Raw genomic sequence first — 19,568 nt, 5'->3', positions numbered from 1 at the left:
CTGTGATTGTTATATTAACTGTATTGAGAAAGCTCATTTATAAACATTCAAGTTTTTTTTAAGGAAATAATTCAAACAAAAATGAAGTAATAGACAATTAAACACAAATAAATTTATATACACATAATTAACTGTCAAATAGTAGGTCAATCGTTAAAATGCAAGACAAAAATAAACAATCCCATATTTACATCAACTATCCGTAATAAGTAATGGAATGTAATTAATTACTTATTTTAATTAATAAAGAAAAAGAAAATTTTAATTTACTAAAGTATAAACTTGAATATTTTTTTTAAGAAGAAACATTGAGCATCTTCCAAAAATAAACAAAAATGCATATTAATTCGATGACAATGACATGCAATAAAATTAATCTACTATTAAGTAGAATGAGTTGCTCAAAGACTTGAATAATTAATTAACAAACATCAATATTTTCTACAACAAACACGATGGCGATTCTGCGCAAGATTATAAAATCAGACTTTGAATTATTTATCAACTCTCAATTACACTGGATAATATATAAATTCTTGGCGTTGTTACAAAAAAATCTATACTGTAAGTGTGATACAAAAAATTATAAATATTCTGTAGTTATATAAATATATTAATAATTTTTTGTATGCTTATTAGTATTAAACTCCAATCACCAGTTGAAGAAATAACTTTTATAAATTCAACGACACTAAATATTTCTTCTTCCTCTTCTTTGCCATTGTAATTTAAATTTAACTACTCAATAATTATCTATAATATAATATACCATTAACAAAAACCTTGTATTAAAATTTTATTTATTTTCCTATTTTTTATCGTCTTGGGTATCTATTTTTCGGGACACTCATCGCCGAGTTATCTGTTACGTTTGCCGGATTGTACATCATTGGTCCCTGTAAGCAAAATATTAAATATTAATTTCATTGATGATAGAGTAAAAGACCCAATTACTGACACTTTCTTTGATTTTGGTACTTATTCAATTAATTAAATCATTAATTTCAATAAAGAAAATATATTATTTCTAATCTTTAAATGAAAATTAAGTTAGCCGACATTTAAAAATTTTTAGAATTTTTTTTTATTTAATAAATTATTACAAAATAATAAAAAAAAAATTTCATATGTAAAAATATTGAAAAACTATAAATGAAATTTTTAAACAATATTTTTTAGTTATAATTTAATAAATAAAAAAAATTAAAAACGTCAGCTAACTTTAGTATTATAATTTTTAAGACCTTTTGATCAAAAAAATTTCTAATTTTTATTCCAAGAAGAATATTTCTTTATTGAAAGAAAAAATTTCACTAATGGGGTCTTTTATTTTATTTTATGTAAAAAAAAATATAATCATAAATATTTAAATAATACTAAAGTTAGCCGAAATTTTTTGATTTATTTTCAATAATTAAATTAGAACAAAAAAATATTTTTTCAAGTTTTTTTTAAAATCAAATTTTTTTTAAATAATTTTTTCAATAAAAAAATATTCTCAAAATTTTTAGATGTCGGCTAACTTAATTTTCATAATATTTAATTACTTTATCAAAGTATAAGACATATTTTAATAACAAGCAGAAAATTAAATAAAAGCTTTTAGCAAGTTTTGAATTAATTGTAGATGAAATAGAGGATTATTAAATATAAAATGAAAAACAATGCGATGGAAGATGAACGAGTTGATGATTATTTGTTGATTCAAACAGTTGGAAGATCTAGAAAAAAAAAATTTACCTTGATCCGTTGCTGAAGACGCGGATCCCTCATTGTGTAGCTCTGTACCTCGCGAGATAATGAGCTAGTCGAGCTCCACCGAGAGAGCTAAATCCCATACAAAAATATAATAAAGCCATCTCAAAGACTATTTTACCATTTGTTCTTAAGCTTGTGTTAGATAATTACTGTGCTTCGTTTGTTTCTTAATCTTATAATTTTTTAACTAATTTATAATTTTCGAGGAATAAAAATTAATAAAAGAGTCTATTTAAAAAATTATAAGTTTAATGTGTTTTATAAAAGCTTTATGTAAGTAATTAGAAAAATTAGAAGCACAATAGATTGTAGATAGGATCATGCGAAAGAAAACTGAGGAGCCAAGAGCGAACTAAAAAAATTCTAATGCCACTACAATGCGTTACTGTACATAAAATAATAATAAATAAAAAAAAAAATATTATTTAAATATACACAATAATTTATGTAAAAAATCTTACTATTTATAACAATTGTTATTTGGCTAGGTCATTCTGGTTCCCCGACTGCTTGCAAATGAAAACACAAATAAATTTATTTATTAAGTAAAAATTAATTTTTTAAAATTATTTAAAATCATTCAAACTCTGGCATTTAATGAGTGTGAATAAATTCTACGTGAGATAATAAATGAATAAATAAACGAAAATAGCTGGCTTGAGGTAAAACTATTTTGCGAATAATAAATTATTCAGTAAGTTAAGATTTAGTAATAAACGATAAAAGGATTGAGGAATAATTCTATTATAAAATATAAATTTAACAGTAAGTATATATCATACATTAAACAAATCAATCACACATAACATCCATAACAATACTCTAAAAAATAATTAAAAATTAAAAGCATACTGCAGCCAGAGTACAGAGCTTGAAATCTACTTTAGAGTGTGTATTATGCAAGTTATGTTTTTGAATTATTTATAATTGTTTTCGTATTGTGTAATGTATGATATTACTGTTAATTTTTAATACTTACACCTTGGCTCGCTGATTCATTTTGAGGAATTGGGGCCGGGGCTGGCGTTAAAAAATCTACTGGTGCATTTGGATCATTTACTAAAAAAAGAAAAAAAATATAATTATTAATTTATAAGTTATTAATAACTAGCAACCTTGCAGTTACTATGTAAACTATAAATAAGTAAAATTTTGCTTTATTAAATAATGAATTTTGTTAAATTGTACTATACTTTTTTAACTATTGACGTTTTTAAAGATATACGCTCATTCCGATGTTACACTCATCGAGAGCTTTTATTTGAGTACTTACATGTATTTTTGATATATTTTATATATATAAATATATAAAATATATGAAAAATTGATGTGGGTACTCAAATGAAAGGTCTTGATGAGTGTAACATCGGGATGAGCTTATATCTCTAAAAATCTCAATATTTCACAAGATACAAGGGCATTTTTCAATTATTGACATTTTTTAAGATATAAGCTCATCCCGATGTTACACTCATCAAGACCTTTCATTTGAGTACCCACATCAATTTTTCATATATACATATATATAATATATATAAATATATGAAATATATGAAAAATTGATGTGGGTATTCAAATGAAAGGTCTTGATGAGTATAACATCAGAATGAGCTTATATCTTCAAAAATGTCAATAGTTCACGAGATATAAGGTAATTTCTTAATTATGTATCTAGAGATAGTGCATTTTCGAATGCAGCTAAATACTTATCATAAACTAAAAATTTCTCTAAGTACCTGGTGCTGGGACAAAAAGTTGAGGCGACGAAGCAGCCATAGGCATCATAGGCGAATTCGCAGGTGTCGGAAGATTAGACGGTGGTCCATTGCTCTTAACTCCTCCAAGATTCATTACATCAATATAATTAGCACGCATGCTTCTAGACTTTTGTAACTTGAACATATTGTTGCTTCCGGTGATCATTTTCGATGAATTGGGGGTCGAATTATCTAAGCTACGCTGACTTTGATGAGAAGAGTTAGTTTGTTCAGGAATTGGTGGTGGTTTTTGACTTTGTTCGACAGCTGGCGTAGATAAATTCATCTCTGTCATTCTTGGCGGTGGAGCCAACCGGGAGGAGCCGCTATCTCCATCCTCGTCTTTGTTACTCCACTTTTTGGCAACTGGGTCCCAGACAATCTACAGCAAGAGTAAATTAAATTAATGTTAGTTACATTATTTCAATTCTTTAAAAAATTTTTATTTAATTTTCGAACAAAAAATTTATTAAAAAAAAATTTATTGATGAATTATTATTAGTCTTTATGTTACTTAAAAAATGGGTATTAAAATAATTTCACACTTTAAATTAATATACTGGCCTGTGATCGTCATTCATAAGAAGTTGATCATAATATTTTACCACAAGTACCCGCGCCGAGCCTTAAGTAACATAAAAAAAATCTATCCATCCTGAGATCACTTCCATCTTAAATAATTAATCCTAAACCTTACAGACAAAAACTTACCGTCGGATTGCTATCATCCGGCAAGATCATCTGATTTTTGGGCTTAGGCGTAAGTTTACTGAAGAGTCCTCCGAACCAGGACCCGCCAGAATTCGGATTCTTTTTCTCCGGCTGCTTGTCTTGCTTCTTATTATCACCAGTGGATTTTCCGTGGTCACTCGGGTCCAGGGTGTCCAGTTCCTCCAAAGGATCGTACTGCTTAGTCGACGGACTCATAGAAATCTGCGGCTGGGGCTGCGACTGTAATAAAAAATACGAATCATCATCGCAAATTGGCCTCAGCAAAGTTTGTCAATGCATACTGTTAAGGCTAAGTCTTAAAATTTTCAATTTAATTATTAATCATTACCAATCATCAATCATAATTTAATATCAATAAGTGCCATAACAGAAAGCAACGACAGACTTTGCATACCACCGATATTTCAATTACGATAACTAAAAAAAAAAAGAAATATAATTTAATTATACAATTTAAAGACATTATTAAACACAACAAATTCATTTATTTAAGCACTTCTTATACACGTCAATTAATCATTCAAGATTAAAATAAAACATTTATAAATATTAATAAATAATCAATAAAATAATATTTTAAATTCACACTAATTAAAATTAATAAAAGCAATTGTTGTAATTGTAAATACCCTTTCGATCAATTAGATCTACTCGGCTGGCCAATTTTAAAACATAGTAACTGCAAAATTTTTATACCTAATTTTTTTTTAATATTGCTGCATTTTTTGTAACTTTTAAACTTTAATTTCAAGTATTTTTTCTTAAAAATATTTGTTAGGGTGGCGCAAAAAAACCGACTATTTTTTTTTTTTAAGTTTCGAATGAAAAAATGTCAGTTTTTGATGTATTAAGCCCTCTCTAAAGGACAGCTCAAAAAAAAATTTTTAAAAGGTCGCTCCAAATTTTTTTAAATTTCAAAAATCGAAATTTTTTTTTTAAATTTTTTTTCTCGTTACGTCATAATTTTATAGACTAAAAAAAAAATAAGTTCCTGAAAGTTTCAGTTCAAAATTAAAATTTTGAAAGGTTGCTTATAATTTTTTTTAAATTTCAGAGTCAAAAAATGCTGATTCAATTAAATAGTTATTAATAAATTGAAAAAAAATTATAAGCAACCTTTTAAAATTCACATTTTTAACTGAGACTTTCAGGAAAAATTTTTTTTTTGGTCTATAAAATTGTGACGTAACGAGAAAAAGAATTAAAAAAAAAAAAAAAAAAAAAAAAATCGATTTTTGAAATTTAAAAAAATTTGGAGCGACCTCTTAAAAATTTTTTTTTTAAGCTGTCCTTTAGAGAGAGCTCTAAAAACATCAAAAACTAACATTTTTTCACTCGAGACTCAAAAAAAAATAGTCGGTTTTTTTGCGCCACCCTAATATTTATATTCAAGTATTTTCTACTTATAAATCAAATTTTTCATCAATTAATAAGAAAAATTAAAAAAAATTTTTAAATATTAGTTACTGTATTTTGAAATTGGGCTGCCCTACTAAACATAAAATAATATTGTATTACTGTGTTAAAAACATTTTTTACACATATAATATTTGATTTACATTTAATGAATTGGTTCATTCAATTATTCATCATATATCACTGGAGCATCTATGTCAAAGGTTTTGGATATACGTTTACCAGGAAGCACACGTGTTTTATTAACTTGATTATTTAGTTTATTATCAACATAATTAGCAGCTGGAACGTCGATGTTAAACGTTCCACCAAAAATAATAGGCTTATACCCCGAATTTGCTGAGTTTGATTCATTGTACGACCAAGCATCTACAGTATCGCAAATGACATCTTTCCTCCTTATATGCGGTGCTACTCTGACGATTTTTCTCTCTTCAAAATTACAGTACTGCTCGAGTGTCTGTCCGCGATTGTTCAACCGTCCTAGGTTTTTATCAACTTCAAAAGAAGAAGAACTGGATGTGGTAGTTGTCAAGTCAAAGGACTCGAGTTTCATTTTACTGAACTGAATATCTAAATCCGTTGGATTTTTGTAATTATTCAAAACATTTTCGTCTTGCTCTTCTTCATCGTCATCTTCGCCGACTTCACCCTCCTCGTCGTCTTCTTTAGGCTCCTCATCAGTCTCTTCACTGGACGTTGGCTTCATCTTAGGCTTGCACTTAAGAAAAACTGGAGGCTGGGCTGACGGAGGCTTCAAATACTTGGGATCTATCTTTTTTTGTTTGCTAACAGTTGGCAATTTCTTGGCATCCATAATATTTGGAAATGGTGTAGTTACTTTTGGATACTTAACTAATCTTCGTGGTTTTTCGGTGTTAAAAATAGTTGTATCATTAGGTCGTGAATCATCTTCAGTGCTTGATCGAAAATCATTGCTTATTAATTGATTTTTAGCCCGAATTTTACGACGGCGAATTGTATTTAGTGTATTTGCATAGGAAGAAGCATCCATCAGTATTTTATTATCATTAATATTATTATAATTTGATGGTGCAGTGGTGAATGTACTTACTTCAGGTGTTGGTGGTTTTTCCTCCTTATCAGACTGATGAAAGCATGAATATAATAAAAATTTATAAATACTCTAGTTTTTTATCATGTCATCCAATGTAATCATGATAAATCACACAACCAACATGCATTATTATTATTATTATTATTATTATTATTATTATTAGTCTAGGCTTAATTATTTTATAAATTTATTGTCAGAGTTGTGATTGACCATATTAAAGTTTATAAATTAGAACTTTGGTAAATTCTTACCTCAAAAATTAAAACTTTTTTATAAAAATTATTTTCAAATTATAACTTACACGGAAAGAACAAGATGATACTGGATATCATCCCAGATTATACTCAGTGATATCTGTGATGAAAAAAAATTTCAGATAGTAGCTAAAAAAAATCCAGATTATATTGCGTGATATCTGGATTACACTCATTATAATCTGGATCATACTCATTGTATTCTGGGATTATATCCAGTGTCATCTTGTTCTATTCGTGTATACTTACCAAAGTTCAAATTTACAAATTTTTATTATTAAAATATTTTAATAATTTAAGTCAATATTTACTTAAATGTTATCTAGTATAAAATCATAAAAATAATTAAATAATTATCTCACCTCGTAATTCCATCCAGGAACTTGAGCAGAATCAACATCATTTTGTTCACCGTGATACTGCATTTGATTGGACGGTTGTTGCCAATCAGAGTTATAATCCCTCGAATAATTTTGATTGTAAGTCTGCTGATTCCAATATTCTTGCGGTTGTTCCTGCTGCTGTTGCTGCTGCTGCTGTTGCTGCTGCTGCTGCTGCTGATGATACTGATTGCCATCGACATTCTGTCCATACTGAATATTTTGCTCAGTAACATAAGGCTCTTGCAAGGTATTAGGGAGAGACATAGGTTGCCATGTGTCTTGATTAGTATCAACAGTAGGAACCTCCATCATAGAGACCGGAGCGTTTGAATAATCCTGCTGATAATTCCATTGCTGAGTGTCACGCTGCTCGTGATCCTGCATGACACTCGGCGCATCTGTGCGAGCGGTAAAATTTGATTCTTGAACAATTTCGCCTGTCTGGCAACGACCCACAATATCACTCAAATTATTGAGCCAAGCCAGCGTAGCGACGTCTTCAATGCAGTCTTTGAAAACTGGATCATGGAATTTTATCCTCTCGCTCAATGTGTAAACATTTTGGATGAACGATGCCTTGTATTTTGAAGGCTCTTGCACAATGTTAATTGCTATTTGTTCTAGATAGAGCAATGCTTTTTCAATCAGCCCATAGTCAACCATTTTTTGAGCAATTTCAAATTTAAATGTTTGCAGTCCTATGATTGTAAAACCTGGCTCGCTTAAATTCCGTGCATACTCGTAAATTTCCGTGAGCATTACCGCTTCGAGAGTGGCAAATTCAGCGTAAGATTTGTGGTGATTTGACCCAATTAACACGAGCTTAACACCAGGTGTTGCATAAATTCCAAAATCAATTTGCGCTAGTATGTAACAGAAATGCGCGCCATGAATATCACCACGCGCTGTAAGTGTATCACCGAGAGTTGATATCGCACGGCGATTTATTTCCGGATTAGCTGATGTGTTTGATATAATCATGGCCAAGTGTGGGCGCCAGTCGTCCCACTTACTGTCAGCCACACAAGTTACACTCGCTGGTACTCGACCCGAGTGAAGTTGGTACAAAGTCTGAAGAGGATCTTGAACCGGTAAACTATTGGCGAAGCGGGTCATGACAGATGCATGTGTACGTTTGTCTAGTTTACTCGCGAGGAACAGTGCATGACCCCACAGACCTTCAGTCATCGCGTACTCCAAAGCTTCTTGAACTAGACCACACAGCAAAGTGTTTCTAAATTCATTTGTTATCTGCTCGACAGTCTTCATTGGTTTTACTTCTTCTATTTCTTGCGCCACTTCTTCATGCACTGATCCTTCTCGTCCTGCGCCACCAGACCGCTGTGAAATTGTTGATTCACGGCGTATTGGTTTGTGGTTTGTTTTATGCGCGTCGTAAGGATAAATTTCTTTGTTTTTCAACAAGAGCGTAGCAATATCCACACCAACAACGTTCTAAATGTAAATAATAAATTAAAATATTTTTAAGTTATAATTAAATTTATTATTGCTCTAATCAGGTCTAAATACTTCTATAATTAATTAAAAATCAGGATGTTGTAAACTAAATTGATATTATGTTTTTTATTTCATTTATTTTAACATGCGACGTTTCGTCAGTTTTATTCTGACATCATCAGGCACCTATGTGTTTACAAACAAATAAATTATTAACAATTTTTATGTTAAATAACTGACGAAACGTCGCATGTTAAAATAAATGAAATAAAAAAACATAACATCAATTTGGTCTACAACATCCTGATTTTTAATTAATTATTAAATTTATTCAAATAATATTTTTTTTAATTTTTACTTACACCGTTCTGCTGAATAAGCATAATCATCAGCTGGTACAGCAAAATATAAGAGGCATGGTCAATAAGTTCATCGTTTACAGCTGCTTTTTTTATTTTGGCTTCACAGTACTCTATAATCGTCTTCTTGTGTGTAACACCCCTGTAATAAATAAAAAAATAAATAATAATATTTGTCTTCATAAATTTATAAAAGTTTTTACTAAAATTTTTTATTTACTTGACCAATGGTCCCGGATAAGCACGAATTTCCCGAGTAATTGGATCATGCATTAACAAACTGTCTACTTGAACAATATCAACTCTAGCACGTTCTCCATCTGCAGGATAACTTGCATGAACTTGCACCAATGAACCAATTGAAAATGAACCTATAAAAAATTAATTTCGTTAAAAATATTCTTTAATTTTGCCGATTGGCGTCTGTTCTCAAATAAATAAATAAATAAATAAATTTTAAACGATAAAAAATTTTCATCATTTTACCTTGAACGTGAGATGTTGAAAATTTAGTTGGAGTAAGTCGTGATACAATTCTTGAATCCTCCAATAAAGAAATATCTCCAATTGTATGTTTTCCACTGTTTGTCCTGTTAATAAACCAAGTAATTTTTTTATTAATAAAAAAAAAAAACAAAAATGAAATTACCAAAGCAAAAATTATTTATAGCATAAAATGAGGGCGTTCTAGCATCTTTACTTCTGGCCTACGATAAATTTTCGTAATATCAGGGATTAATTCGTAGCGCGTTAAACCGTCTCACCTAATCAATTTACGACAACAATTAGCGCGTTTCCTGTGTACAGGACTGCTAGTCCAAATGGGGTATCCAAAATAGGGCACATATAAAGACTTGTTTGGTGTATGGAAGCAAACGGTTGACTTTCTCAATCTGGTATTAATTTATGTGTGTAATAACAATAAATTATTAGTGTTTTATAAGGGACATTTTAGACAATTATTAATTAAGTAAATAAAATTTCAAAATCATCAGAATAAAATCAAAAACAAATTACCTGTCATCACAGGAACTTCTTCCCGAATGAACACTAGCTCGGTCCTCAGGATAACTCGGAACCCGACCGACAGTACTGATATTATGTTGTTGGTTTCCATAATATTTATTGTACCACTCCATATAAGCAGTAGGATTAGTCCTTCGTAAATTTTCTAAGTACGCGTAATAATTATTATTGTAATTAGTTCCAAAATCATAAGTATTGTAGCCATTGTATCCATAGTACGGGTCTCTCCGTCCGTAGAAATCGCGTTCTCGGTCATTGTAAGAAGACCTACTGGAAGGTCTAGAGCTGCGAGTATACGGATCATCATAGAATTCACGCCTAGGATCTCTAGGATCTCTGGGATCATATTCACCATAATATCTATGTCGGTCATCTCTCCTGCGATCATAATCCCTATCTCTGGGATACCTCGGTGGTTCATAGTCTCTGGTATCGCGATGTCTGGGATCAACCTCGCTCCTATGACCCCTTCTATCATCATCCTTGAGCCTCCTGCGATCGTCCAGGTCATCACGGCTCAGATGACGGCGATCACTTTCTCTGAACGACGCATCACGTCGATCCAAGTCTTCCCTTGAATTGTAAGGCCGTTCGAAATCATGACCACGCCTTCTATCGTAGTAATAAACATCATCATACTCTCTATCGCGATCGTAGTAACTCCTGTCGCCTTTAGGATCGTAATCATAACGACGCCTGTCAGTAGGACTGGGCTCCCGACGTCTCTCGCGGTTATCATCGCGACTGTTTCCAGATTCTTCATCATCTCCGTCTTGATAAGAATCGCGACGTTTTGGAGAAGCAGTAACAGCCGGAGGATTTTCAATTGACGCACCAACGGCTTCTTCGCGTTTGTTTCTAGTCTCGTTTGACGGGAGGTCTTGCATCACACTGGCTGCTGGTAAAACTTGCTGGGATCCCGTTACAATTCTGGCATTGCTGTCTTCTGGAATAACCGGCTCATTACGGGACACACCGCCAGTTATTTGACGTACTACTTCAGCTGAAGGCGGAGGCTCTACGGAATTAGTTCCGCTACCAGGTACTTGACGCACTTCAGCAGGCTCCAGATTAATTTGACTTTGAGACTGAATTCTCTCCTCGCCTGAGGGGTCATTGCGTGACTGCGAAGGCGGAAATGATCTTTCTCTTCCCGAAGGATCGTTTCTACGCTCAGGTGTCTCTGTATCGCGAGACAGTAGTCTGCTTTCTCGTCTCTCTTGGCCAGAAGGAACGTCACGGCGCTCTGTACGATCGGATGGTGCTATGGCGATAGAACGAGGCTGAGTGTTTAGAACCGGCTCTGGAGGGTTTCTTCTGGAATCTAAATTACGGGTAGACTGTACGTATTGCTCTTGACCAGTAGGGTCGTTACGTCGCGGATCACCGTAGCTTGATTGACCCGGTACTTCTCGTAAGAACGGAATATCACCAGGCACTTCATCGTTTTCTTCATCGTGATTAGATGATGGTACACCTTGATCGTGATGCAAATCTGTCAGCTCACCAGTTTCGAGGAATGTGTTTCTGTCATTAGATGCAAACTCATAATTTTCTTGCTCATGCTGAGACTGAATTAGCTGATTAATTGGCTGAATTTGTTGATTTACTGGTTGGATTTGCTGAACAGAATTAACTTGCTGATTTGCAGGGTGAGCAGATTGCTCCATTAAATTTTTAATAGTAGGCTCGGTAACAATTAAACTTTTATCTTCTTCCCTTGATTCTTTAACGGAATTCTGTCGCTCATGAGACTCAGATTCAGTCACTGAAGACTTAACATCATTAATAAATTCACTTGATTTAGAAACTTCGTAATTATCCACTGGCTCTGTAGGCATCCAAGTTTTTTGCTGCTGCATAGGAGCACTTCTTTCAGCGACTGGATACCTGACATTCTGCGGTGGACTTGTCTTCTGATTGTACCATTGATCATAGCCAGCTTTAGTCGTTGGTACACCTCTAACTTCACCAGCAGGAGGAAGATTCATTTGTTTAGGTACTTCACTAGGCACTTGTACACTTTCAGTGTTTACTGGATAAGGCATGGTATTTTCTAAAGGATTGTACGGAGGTTTTTGAAGTGGCAAACTTGGTGATCCAGAAGCTTCAGGTGTGTTTATTACAGGTGTCGTTTGGTGGCTAGTAAACGATTCTTGGTAGTAATAAGACGACTGAGCAGAAGTTAGAGGTACTGCGTACTCATGCGACTGAATCGTTGGCTGTTGGGGAGAGACGTCGTGAGATTGAATACTTGGTGGGCTAGTGGGATCATAAGTTTGATGTCTGCTTTCAGAAGATGCAAATGAAACAGGTGTATAGTGGTCTGCTGTTTGAGCAATATGCTGACTAGACAGAGTTGACGGTTCCGGAGGTTTGTTTATTGATTGGATCGACTGATTAGGCCACTGTTCTACTGGCTGAGCCATTGAATGAACAGGAAACAGCGATGGGTGGCTTTCAAATGAGTGCTGAGAATGTGAATCTTTATCTTCAATATTTAATTGCTTAACATTGGTCGTTATGTCGCTCATAGTATTGTCATTTTTAACCAAGTCGATATTCCGACGATCTACTTTGTCATTAATTTTAGTCTCGATTCCAGTAAATAAATTGCTTGTAGTATCAAGAACTGGAGTTTGGCTTGAGGTGAAAACAGGAACATTTTGTTCTTCGGAGCGTGGATCTACAACTGTATTTTGTAAGCTTGTTGGAGTAGAATAATTATTATCCAAATTAACATCCAACAATTTTTTATCCACTTCGGGTTTCACGTTGGTATTTGACTGAAGACTAACCGGCGACCACGATTGGTTGAAATTATCCGGCTGACGTGGATGGTTTGGGATAAATTGATCTTGAGGTTCAACTCTTCTATCATGAGCATCTTCACGCCACTGATTAGGCGCAACTGGTTCCTGGCTATGTGCTTTCAGTTGATTATTGTCATGATTATCAGCCTGCCACTGACCAGGAATTTCTTTTACCGGATTCTGAGGTGGTGATTTGTTAAATTGCTCTTGCACCTGCACCTGCTGCTTACTTTTATCAAATTCAGCATGATAATCTTCTCGTTTATTGGAGTTTTGATCATGCCAGAACGGCTCAGTAGTTTGACTCGGCCAACTCTGACCTCCAGACGGCTCTACGCCATTCCAATTGTAAGCATTTGGATTGAACTGCTGAGCTTGCTGCTGATTGGTCGCTTCGAATGATGATGCTCTGGGAGGAGCGTAAGGATTAAAAATCACCTGCTGGTTTGTTTGCCACTGAGCCTGATTTTGAGTGTCACTAACACTAGAGTTAGTCGAGCTAGTTCTCGGTGGCGTTTGTTGGCTCTGATTTGCTGGAAAATTCGGAAACTGAGCGTAAGAATCCGAATGACTGGGCGTTGATTCTCTAGTTGGTGGTAAATTTCCAGTTTGTGTTGACTGCAATTGATGTTGGCCTGCTAAAACTTGTCTGTTTCCATTAATGTTGGTGTAATAATTTGAATTGTCTTGAGGCAAATTCTGATGAGCCGGTCTCATAGTTGTATAATTAGACCCGTGGGCAGGTGGTGGCTGCTGTTGCTGCTGCTGTTGAGGGTGCAACTGAGTCTGCTCTGCAGATTGATCGATATTCCAGTTCCAAGAATCATTGTTATTGTCAGCTTTGTCTGTGTTCCAGTCCCAAGAGTCGTTATCGACGTTATTTGTTTGATTAGCTCCCCCAATAACTGGCTGACTCTGGTTGCCAGTCATCCCAGGCCAAGAATTCTGATTTCTGGCTCCATAATTTGGGACTGCTGCAGTTGCAGAGTGATCTACTCGCTGTCTACCGATTCTTGCTCGATACGGATTCTAGTAAGATATTTCGAATTAATTATCTACTTTACATAAATTAAAATAATAATAAAACTACAGGACTTACATTCATGCTAGCACCCGGACAACTCTTCACAATTAATATTCAATGTTTTAACCTGAAATATGTAAAATAATTTAATTTTACAGAAAAAATATAAACATTATTGTTAACTCACTTTCATTTAAAAATTATGTAAAATAAAAAATATATTATTACAATAATGAGCTGATAAAAACAAGAAAGTTACTTTATAATTACTTATATAACAAAAATAGTGAGAAAGCATAATGTCAAATTTTTTTACAATAAATTTGAAAAAAAGTGTTATTAATATTAATAGTAAATAAAAAACAAATAACTACTAGCAGCTGGTTAAAATTTAACAGTATGTGAGAAGAAATTTAAAAAGTCGATATTTGATTCACTTATTACATTTGTATATGTGCACTTATTCACTTACTGAAATAATTGTGTCCGGTGTATATTCAGATAACTTTAAATGCGCTTAAACGCATTATTTTTAAATATTTTATTTGTTTACCAATTACGTAACACTGTTATTAATATTTAAAACTAATAAAAATGATTGTAGAACAATAGTAAGTGATTTAATAGGTTTTTGATAATACAATCTGGGTGGAATTAAATAGCAGAACAAAGTTTACGAGAAAGTAGACATATTTCCATTTATTGGGGTGAGGGAACTGAAGGGTATCACGGTGTCAAGAGGTGGTGAAGCGGGTTACAGAAGCACGTCACTATTTTATTTTCCTCTCACTAAAATTCATTCGCTTTTTTTATTTTATTTTATTTTATTATGTGGATCACGAGCACGATCCTGAGAGAGATAGACTTATATGTACAATGTGTAATTATTATCTACATACATTGACTTTTTAACTATCATGTCCACGCGGACGTTTGACGTGTCCTTCTTTCTCCTTTTTCTTAAAGGTGGCGTCTCTTTACTCTTTACACATTATTTTTCATTTTTCAATTCAGTCGGTAACTTATCATTTAAATAAGACGACTACTAGAGAGACTAGAGACCTGAATATTATTTTTATTATTCTAGATAAGTGTTATATTACAAATGTCATTTTAAAAATATTAATTTTATAAAAAATACTAAATGTAATACTTATTTTATTAATTTTCTTAATCATTTAAAAACATTAAATGATTAAAAAAAAATTATAAGCAATTAATTTGTCAATAAAAATGAAAATTTCAATTTAAATATAAAAAAAAACTATTAATTTTACAATCGCCAAATTTAAACAGTCAAAGATAAAAGAATTATAATTTGATTTTAATGATTACTTTAAAATTATACAAATATTTAATAAAGAAATAAAATAATTAACTTAAGTGGGGGCAGTAAATATATACATATGTATGCGTATGTACAAATACAATAAGAAAATGTAAGTGATGATGAGTTGGAAGTTGGAAAAGGAATAACATAAATGGTGGACTTGAATTGACTGACGTGGTTAGCCGTGAATGGTGATAGCGCGAACCAGTTGATGTTACAGTACAGAGTACACTCTTTAGAATAGCTAAATGCCTGTTGTTATTTCTTAACCAGTATTAAATAAAAGACAGTAACTATTATTACAGAACTTATTTTTTAAACAAAGTGTCTATTGGTATTTTATGCACCCAGTAAGCCAAACAAAAATATTTTAAAATGGTGTTACTTACAATGATTGCCAGGATAGCAGATGGGCTACCGCTTGCTGCGACAATGCAAGAGGATGAGCAGGTTAGTTATTATTTATTCAATATTAGTTTTTGTTATTATTTATTATTTACATCGTAACTCAATTGTTTATTTTTGTAGAGTGGGAAAAGCATACTGGAGTATCAGAACCAAGCCAAAATGTTGTTTAGAAAATTAGGACCTCAGTCTCCGGCTAGGTGTACTATAGAAACTGGTCCCTATCTCTTTCAGTAGGTTTAAAATATCTTTTTATTTTTTTTACTTAATTAGGTCCTTGTGAGTTATGATTATAAAAGTAATCTCATTATTTTAGTTATTTGATCGAGAATGACGTGTGTTATTTGGTACTTTGTGAAAGAAATTGGAGCAAACGTCTGGCTTACAGTTATTTAGAAGATATTGCACAAGAATTTTATGCACAGTATGGAAAGCGTGTCAATACAGTGACCAGACCGTATACATTTATTGAATTTGATACGTATATTCAGAAAGCTAAAAAGTCTTTCTCCGATGGAAGGTCAAGGAGAAATATGAACACACTCAATAGTCAACTGCAAGATGTACAGAGGATTATGGTACAAAATATTGACGACGTTTTACAACGAGGAACTGTTTTATCAGGTTTGTATTTAATATTTTAATTACATTAAAGTTAGCTGTCACTGGACAATTTTTTAATTTTATTTAACAAAAAAATTTGTTTCAAAAAATTATCTTAAAAAAATTGCATTTTTTATTTCTACATGTCAATTTTTTTTTGCCTTAATTTTTTTGTTATGAAATTCTTAAAATTATTAAATATATACTAAATTAATTTTCATAAAATTAGCTGACACTTGAAAATTTTTTTATTTCATTTAACAAACAAATTTATTTCGAAAAATTACTTTTAAAAAATTGCATTTTTAATTTTTTAATATTTCTAAAAATCATTTTTTTTTCTCAATTTTTTTGCCATTTATTTGTTAAAAAAAATTCATAAAATTATCAAATATGTGCTAAATTAAATATAACTCTAAAGTTAGCCGGCGTTTTTAATTTTTTTTTTTTTTTTTTTTTTTTTTTTTTTTTTTCATTTATTAAATTAAAACAAAAAAATATTTTTTTAAAATTGCACTTCAAGTTTTTTACAAATGAAATTTTTTTTTAATAAAAAAAATTATAAAAAATTTTAGATGTCGGCTAACTTAATTTTAATAATTAATTGACATAATATTTTAATTTATATTTATTATAAAACTTTTACTATCAATTATTATTTTTATTTACAGAGTTGGACTCGAAAACTCAAAACCTTTCCATGCTATCACAAAAGTACAAAAAAAATGCGACAAATTTAAACAGTAAGTCAATGTATGTTAAAGCTGTCGCTGGTTTAGTTGCATTCCTCGTATTTTTATTATACTTTTTTATTTTGTAAGTTCATTCATTAATTAATATTCAATTTTTTTTATAATTGGTGTTGCTGTGGCTTTATAAACGTCAGTTGTCAATTTATTGAAATTCTACTTCTTTTAATATTGTTACTACCATTATAATTTAGTGTGATTATTTAATTCGTATATGGGTAAAAGTATTTAAATAAGTCATAAAACTATTTATTTAAAATTAAGGGTTACATATAATAAAATACTAGTTGGAATGTTCAACTGATTTGTAATACTTTTCCTTTGATAATATAATGAGAACACCAGTCTATCGATTTTATTGACTGATAAATAATAAAGTTTTCAAATGCTAGATAAAATTGTATATTTTCTTGATCATATAAATTTGTATTGAAGTTTTAAACGTAATATAAGTATATTAAATATTTGTATGAAATAATAGTTAATAAATAATTATCATAATTATTATAAAAAATTTTATTTATAATTATTACGTTTGTACAAATTCATAGTAATTAGGAATACTAGATAGACTGAAATTGCCGTCGTTATTTTTATTAATCTCTTCTTCTGAGTCTGATGACTCGTGATGAAATAAATAATTTACAGGCCGCTTGTCATTGCTTTTGTTATCCTGCTGACGTCTCTTACGTTTATTACCATAACTTTGTGGCTGGTCAATTGAATCCTTGGCATCTTCGTCATCTATTAAAAAAATATTAAAAGGTTATTACGATCCTGATACTGAAGTAAATTAATGTAATGTAAGCCGAGAATCAAGAATCATGAAAAAAATCAATGCTAAATTTTTACTTTAGCGCTAAAATATGTTAAATAGTATTTAAATATTTAAAATAATTAAATAATATATTAAAAAAAATATTAATTAAAAAATATAAGAAATATTATTTACTATTTTAAGTAAGCGTGTATTACCTGAGTCAACTATTTCATACATATCAACATGATCTTTAAAAACTACATGGACAGTTGGGAACTCTATAATTATTTTATTTGATAAATTTTTCTGTAAGCTCGACGTTGGATCTAATTTATAAAATCTTGAGCTTGATTTTTCAACTTTTTCGGCTTTTAATAGAATTTCTAAGCCAGATAATCCCGCACCGCGATAAAATTGTAATTTATCACTGAGTATTCGTTTATTTGCTTCATCATCGTCTTTTTCTGAAGAATTCAATGGGTCCAGTACATTTTCCACAAGTTCAGAAAGCCTAGTTGTTTCTAAAACCCTGAAGAAAATTAATTTTATTATTTTTAATTCAATGACATTAAATGACTATATAAAGACATACTTTTTAGAAATCCACTTAATATTTTCAGCTTGAGGAAAAATCCACTCTATTGTCCAGAACAATTCTTTTGATTTCCAATTAAAATATGAAGTATTTTCTTGGTGTCTGCTGAAATTTCTCGGTAAAAATTCCAATTTTACTCCACTCTGTGAGGCTCTTTGTTTCAGTTTGCTTTCACGCTGAAAAATAATTAACGGTAATAATGATCTTTTATTTAAAAATCAATAAGTTAAAATAAAAATTTAATTACTGCTGAAAAATTGTTGGAAAATTTGAATGTCTTAGATCCATCTCTTTGGAGTTGATCTACAGTCCTACCGAGTTCTTCAAGTACTCTATAATCTAAAAGAATAAAAATAATATAAAATTAATCAATACATTAATAAAAACGAGTAATCCAGTAAATCAAATTATTTTCAAAAAATTTGCACTTGTAATGTTTCTCAATTTCTAGATGTGGAATTTTTTACAATAATTCAAGTATTTATTTTTTATTTTATCAAGTTACCCTTTAAAAAAATTGAAATAATTGTCAGTCATTAAATTTAGTTTGAATAATATGAAATAAAATAATTACCACTAATTAAATCCAAATCTGTGAATTTATTTAAAGGAATAAATTTAGTTTTATCACGAATCCCATTGCAATCCAAATCTCTCTTGTGTATTCGACAACATGCCAGACTGCATGTTCTAACCTCACACTTAGGACACGAGTATTTTGCTTGAGTCTTATCGCACACCTCACATTTTTCCAATCTAAAATTATAAAAATACAATTATTATTCCACTATAAAAAATTACCTCCAATCACTTGAATTATTTCAATAATCAGAAACAAATGCACATACTTGGTGACTGTTTCCATTGCGAACTTAATTCTGTATAAATTAAAAATTAAAAACTGTCAACAACTCAAAATTGAATCTAATAAGTAAATAAATCCTCTAAATAAAAATACAAGAAAGTTTTGAAGTTAGTCATTAGTCGAAACTAGCAAAAAAATCGAGATTCATCATTGGTTAAAATTGAAGCACGTGCGTAGCGCGCTATTTAAATTTCTATTATAAA

General features: G+C 31.1%; 3 protein-coding genes across 8 annotated transcripts; 1 reads left to right on the top strand and 2 right to left on the bottom strand.

Moving 5' to 3' along the window:
- Nucleotides 1-308: 308 nt before the first annotated feature.
- Nucleotides 309-15,017, bottom strand: LOC123272473 (protein transport protein Sec16A). 6 transcript variants are annotated; one of them, XR_006511089.1, is made up of 14 exons: nucleotides 14,531-15,015; nucleotides 14,134-14,185; nucleotides 10,213-14,063; nucleotides 9,682-9,785; nucleotides 9,416-9,566; nucleotides 9,199-9,337; nucleotides 7,358-8,833; nucleotides 6,739-6,771; nucleotides 4,227-4,466; nucleotides 3,495-3,897; nucleotides 2,738-2,817; nucleotides 2,220-2,264; nucleotides 1,741-1,827; nucleotides 872-896 (listed from the first exon to the last, which is right to left on the bottom strand). XR_006511089.1 is itself a non-coding variant. In XM_044739263.1 (13 exons), exons 2-12 carry the CDS (start codon nucleotides 14,137-14,139, stop codon nucleotides 2,235-2,237), a joined length of 6,513 nt encoding a protein of 2,170 aa, XP_044595198.1. In that variant the 5' UTR covers nucleotides 14,140-14,185; nucleotides 14,531-15,015; the 3' UTR covers nucleotides 309-896; nucleotides 2,220-2,234. The 6 variants fall into 6 exon arrangements, 5 of the variants coding, with proteins under 5 accessions (XP_044595198.1, XP_044595195.1, XP_044595197.1 ...); XM_044739263.1 differs by lacking the exon at nucleotides 1,741-1,827 and having other exon boundaries at nucleotides 309-896; XM_044739260.1 differs by lacking the exon at nucleotides 2,220-2,264 and having other exon boundaries at nucleotides 309-896.
- A 398-nt stretch (nucleotides 15,018-15,415) lies between these two features.
- On the top strand, nucleotides 15,416-17,797 carry LOC123272529 (vesicle-trafficking protein SEC22b-B). Its single transcript, XM_044739390.1, has 4 exons — nucleotides 15,416-15,838; nucleotides 15,917-16,026; nucleotides 16,110-16,417; nucleotides 17,068-17,797. Exons 1-4 carry the CDS (start codon nucleotides 15,764-15,766, stop codon nucleotides 17,214-17,216), a joined length of 642 nt encoding a protein of 213 aa, XP_044595325.1. The 5' UTR covers nucleotides 15,416-15,763; the 3' UTR covers nucleotides 17,217-17,797.
- LOC123272513 (box C/D snoRNA protein 1) lies at nucleotides 17,647-19,494 on the bottom strand. Its single transcript, XM_044739372.1, has 6 exons — nucleotides 19,349-19,494; nucleotides 19,075-19,256; nucleotides 18,748-18,839; nucleotides 18,498-18,676; nucleotides 18,121-18,434; nucleotides 17,647-17,889 (listed from the first exon to the last, which is right to left on the bottom strand). Exons 1-6 carry the CDS (start codon nucleotides 19,363-19,365, stop codon nucleotides 17,675-17,677), a joined length of 999 nt encoding a protein of 332 aa, XP_044595307.1. The 5' UTR covers nucleotides 19,366-19,494; the 3' UTR covers nucleotides 17,647-17,674.
- Between the last annotated feature and the right edge of the window lie 74 nt (nucleotides 19,495-19,568).

The sequence above is a fragment of the Cotesia glomerata genome, linkage group LG10 (genome assembly GCF_020080835.1).
Source record: "Cotesia glomerata isolate CgM1 linkage group LG10, MPM_Cglom_v2.3, whole genome shotgun sequence".
Taxonomy (NCBI): Eukaryota; Metazoa; Arthropoda; class Insecta; order Hymenoptera; family Braconidae; genus Cotesia; species Cotesia glomerata.
Note: the sequence above shows the minus strand (reverse complement) of the source record. Positions and strands in the feature narration are given on the sequence as shown.